Consider the following 3,319-nt stretch of genomic DNA (forward strand, 5'->3'; position numbering starts at 1 on the left):
CAACCCATGCACCCCCACAATGGACAAGGTAGCATCCACAGTGTTTGCACCATGCCTTATCTCCAGAATAATCCTTATGGATGCAGGGGACAGTTGACTGTCCTGTGTTGGCTTTGACTTACATGTATATTTAACTAACATTAACTGAAATGGTAAAATAGAGAGCTGTGTGGAAGGGAAAGCACAAAGTGAGTTGAAAAAGACCAATGTGTTTCTGACCACACGGGCAGCTGGGCTGGAGAAAAGACAGCACTGAAAACCACAAGTGTCTGGTTTCCTCAAATCACTATTTTTCTGGATAAAAACAAAACGAAAGAGAATGATGTTTTGGCAGCAGGTTCCCTGGGTCCCGGAGAGAAGCCTGGATGTCCCTGTGCTTAGGGGGCATGGATCAGCCCTGGGGGTGATGTACTGGGTGTCCCAGCCAGGTCTCATCCCTCCCCGCTCTTGCTTCCCCAAAATGCTTCACACAGGGCAAAGATGTCCTTGCCCTGGCTTCCCTCTCCCATGGGGGCTGCCTCCAGCCCCAGCACCAAGTCCTCGTCACACAGAGTGTGGCTGTCCCCACAGCATCCCACCTGCCACCCTGTCCCCACTTATTGCTGGAGGACAGACTGACCCCTGGTACCAGCCCTGTGCCACCAACCAGCCAGTGTCCCCTCTCTGAGCACCCCAACAAAGGGATGTGTTACCCTGTCCCCCACCCCAAAAAAAGAGGCTGCTGTGCCAGGACTGTTCAGAGAAGGAGTTTTGGGCTGAGGTGTGCTTGCTCTGGAGATGTCCCCACCCCTGGGAAAGGCCACTGTGGGTAAGGTGATCTCTGCAGCTGGACATCCACCTCTGGGCTAGTAGTAGTCCTCCTCGCTCTCTCCATAGTCCTCAGGTGTTGTGTGGGACTTCGGCAGGGAAAAGCCTGTCAGGTTGAGCTGGTCTGAAACAGCAACGTAGGGACAATGTGACGTTGACCTGTGCAGTGCCTATCGCCATCCTCACCAGAACCAAACCCGAACCATGCACAGCAGCCTGCATGCAGAGCCCTGTGCTCCAGCAGCTCCCACCACACCAGTGCACCCTGCCCAAACATCCCCTCCCTCATCCCCGTGAGAGTAGGGGGACAGGGATGTGGTGCTCACCCGGTGTGAGGACAGTCAGGCTGGCTAATGCCATCGCCTCCCCAATCCTGTTCCTGGCGAAGCAGCGGTAGGTGCCTTCATCTGTCTCCCGCACACCCTGGATCTGGAGCCAGCCTGTCACTTCGTATTTCTGGGGGCCGCCTCTGAACTGCAAAAGTGGGTATTTTGTTTAGTGCTGTGTCCAGGAAAACCCCACATGAGGCTGCAATGGATGGGAAGGGGGACACAAACCCAAGGAAACTCCTTGCACCACCCCCAAAGTACCACTCCAGTGGCAGGCACAGATTCCAGGGATGCAGGTCCTCCCTTTTCTCGTTAGCTAGGACAGGTGGGGGGAATGGGTATCTTCTTGCCCTCAGAAAGGCCTAGGAGCCCTGCACTGGGCAGGACTCTGCAGCCATGACTGGACACCAGTGCCACCGTGGTCCCAGCACAGCAGGAGGATGCTGGTATTGGTGCTCTGCAGGGTGGCAGAAGTGAGGGGGTATCTGCGCTGTAGGCAAAGCTAGTTGGAGACGGCTCAGAGGAGCCCCAGGTCCCCTGTTCTGGGAGGCAGTGTGGTCCCAGGATTGCTCTGGCACCAACCATGCTATTTTCCATGTCCCCAGCAAGAAATAACTTTTTTCTGACCCAGCTGCTGCGTTTTCAGGCTGCTATTATGGTGCAGTGGCCGGGGTGGAGGACAGCTGAGTCTCCTCCAGCCATGCAGGGTAGTCCTGCTTGGTGTGAAGGTCTTTGGCCAGACCCTGTAACAGCATGAAGGGCAGAAAGGTGGAAGGGGACCAGCACATCACCAGCAACAGTGTCAGGTCCCACCTGCTCCCCTGGCTGGCCACATCCATCCCACCACAGTTTCCTCCCCAGTGATGTCTGGCTTCCATGCACGGCCCCTGTGCCTCTGCCCACACCCTCTAATAGCTGGGTACGCTGGCTGGGCACTATATTTGGATGCTGACCTCTGGTGAGTGAAGCCAGCAGGCAGAGCAAACTGAAGGCAGGGAGGTGGGAAACTCCCTGCTGCAGGACTTGCAGGTTCTAAAAGCTATTCATAAGTTCAAAAACTACTAGAGAAAATTGCAGACCAGAGCTATGCTGATGGCTCCTACCACTGAGACACCAGCAGTCCGTGCTCATGCTGTGAAGGCTCCAGTCAGCCCTTCTCATGCCCAGGCAGCCAGGCTTGGCCACCCCAGAGGATGACCACCCTCAGGTCTGGTTGCCCACAAGCTCTGGGAAGGGCTGGGTCACCCGGGGGACATGTCTGACACCCTAGGCACACCACTCACCTGGACAGAGATGTGGGGGTCATCTCCAGGCAGCAGCATCTCTGTGCCATCCTTCCTCCACTCAATGGATGCCATGGGGTAGGCAAAGACCTCACAGCCGAAGATGACATCCTGTCCAGTGATGTTCCACGTGTCATAGGGAGGAGAAGTGATCTGAGGTTCTGTGAAGCAGGGACAGGACAGCAGGGCAGGCTCAGAAGAGGTCCCACAATCAGCAAGTCCCATGGGCTCTCCTGGGTTGGTCCCCTTGGAGGTGGTAGCGTTTGGTTCATGCAGAGATGCTGGGACCTTTCCCAAGCCCCTCTCCTCTCTCACCCATGGCAGACCCTCACCTTGGGGCTTGGACACTGTCCCTTCTTGCAGCCAGGACTAGGGGCTCCCTCCCCAACCCCCTCAGTCCATAGGGGGTTGCCATCCCTCCTGGCCTCACTTTCCCTGCCTGTGCAGTGATGCTCAGAGCTACACAGCAACACTACAAAACAAAGCTCTCCTGCACATTCAGAGCATGCTTCTCCTGGGCAGAAAAGGCAGAAGAACACTCATGCAGCCCAAGGCTGGTGAAGATGGATGAGGTGGATGACCTTCCAGCCAAACAAAATCTCTGTTCTGGCACAGGACTTCTGCCAGTGATCAAGGGAACCAGCAGGTCCCCAGCTACTGTATGGAGCCAATACCTCCAGGTCCCACATCCCTCCCCTGGAGGGATGGAATGAGGACTACCCTTGCTACCCACACCTCTCCAGAATCTGGCCCATAGACTGAACTGGAGGTCAAGAGAAGGCCTTCACCTCCAAATACACCCGGGGTAAAAACTCAAGGACGTGATGATCTACAGAAAATAAAGTCAACCTTAATATCCCTCAGGCTGTGGTGGCAGCCTTGGATGACCTGTGCTGGACT

At 55.7% G+C, this 3,319-nt stretch overlaps 1 protein-coding gene across 1 annotated transcript in view; it reads right to left on the minus strand.

Moving 5' to 3' along the window:
- Positions 1 to 845: 845 nt before the first annotated feature.
- LOC104403554 (kazal-type serine protease inhibitor domain-containing protein 1-like) overlaps positions 846 to 3,319 on the minus strand; it is a 3,459-nt gene continuing 985 nt past the window's right edge. The window contains exons 3-5 of the mRNA XM_010011729.1: positions 2,420 to 2,580; positions 1,134 to 1,281; positions 846 to 931 (exon numbers count right to left, since the gene is read on the minus strand). Coding sequence (XP_010010031.1) covers positions 846 to 931; positions 1,134 to 1,281; positions 2,420 to 2,580 — 395 coding nt within the window. The remainder of the gene's footprint in view (positions 932 to 1,133; positions 1,282 to 2,419; positions 2,581 to 3,319) is intronic.

This window comes from Nestor notabilis, unplaced genomic scaffold (genome assembly GCF_000696875.1).
Source record: "Nestor notabilis isolate BGI_N333 unplaced genomic scaffold, ASM69687v1 scaffold19793, whole genome shotgun sequence".
In the NCBI taxonomy this organism is placed as follows: Eukaryota; Metazoa; Chordata; class Aves; order Psittaciformes; family Psittacidae; genus Nestor; species Nestor notabilis.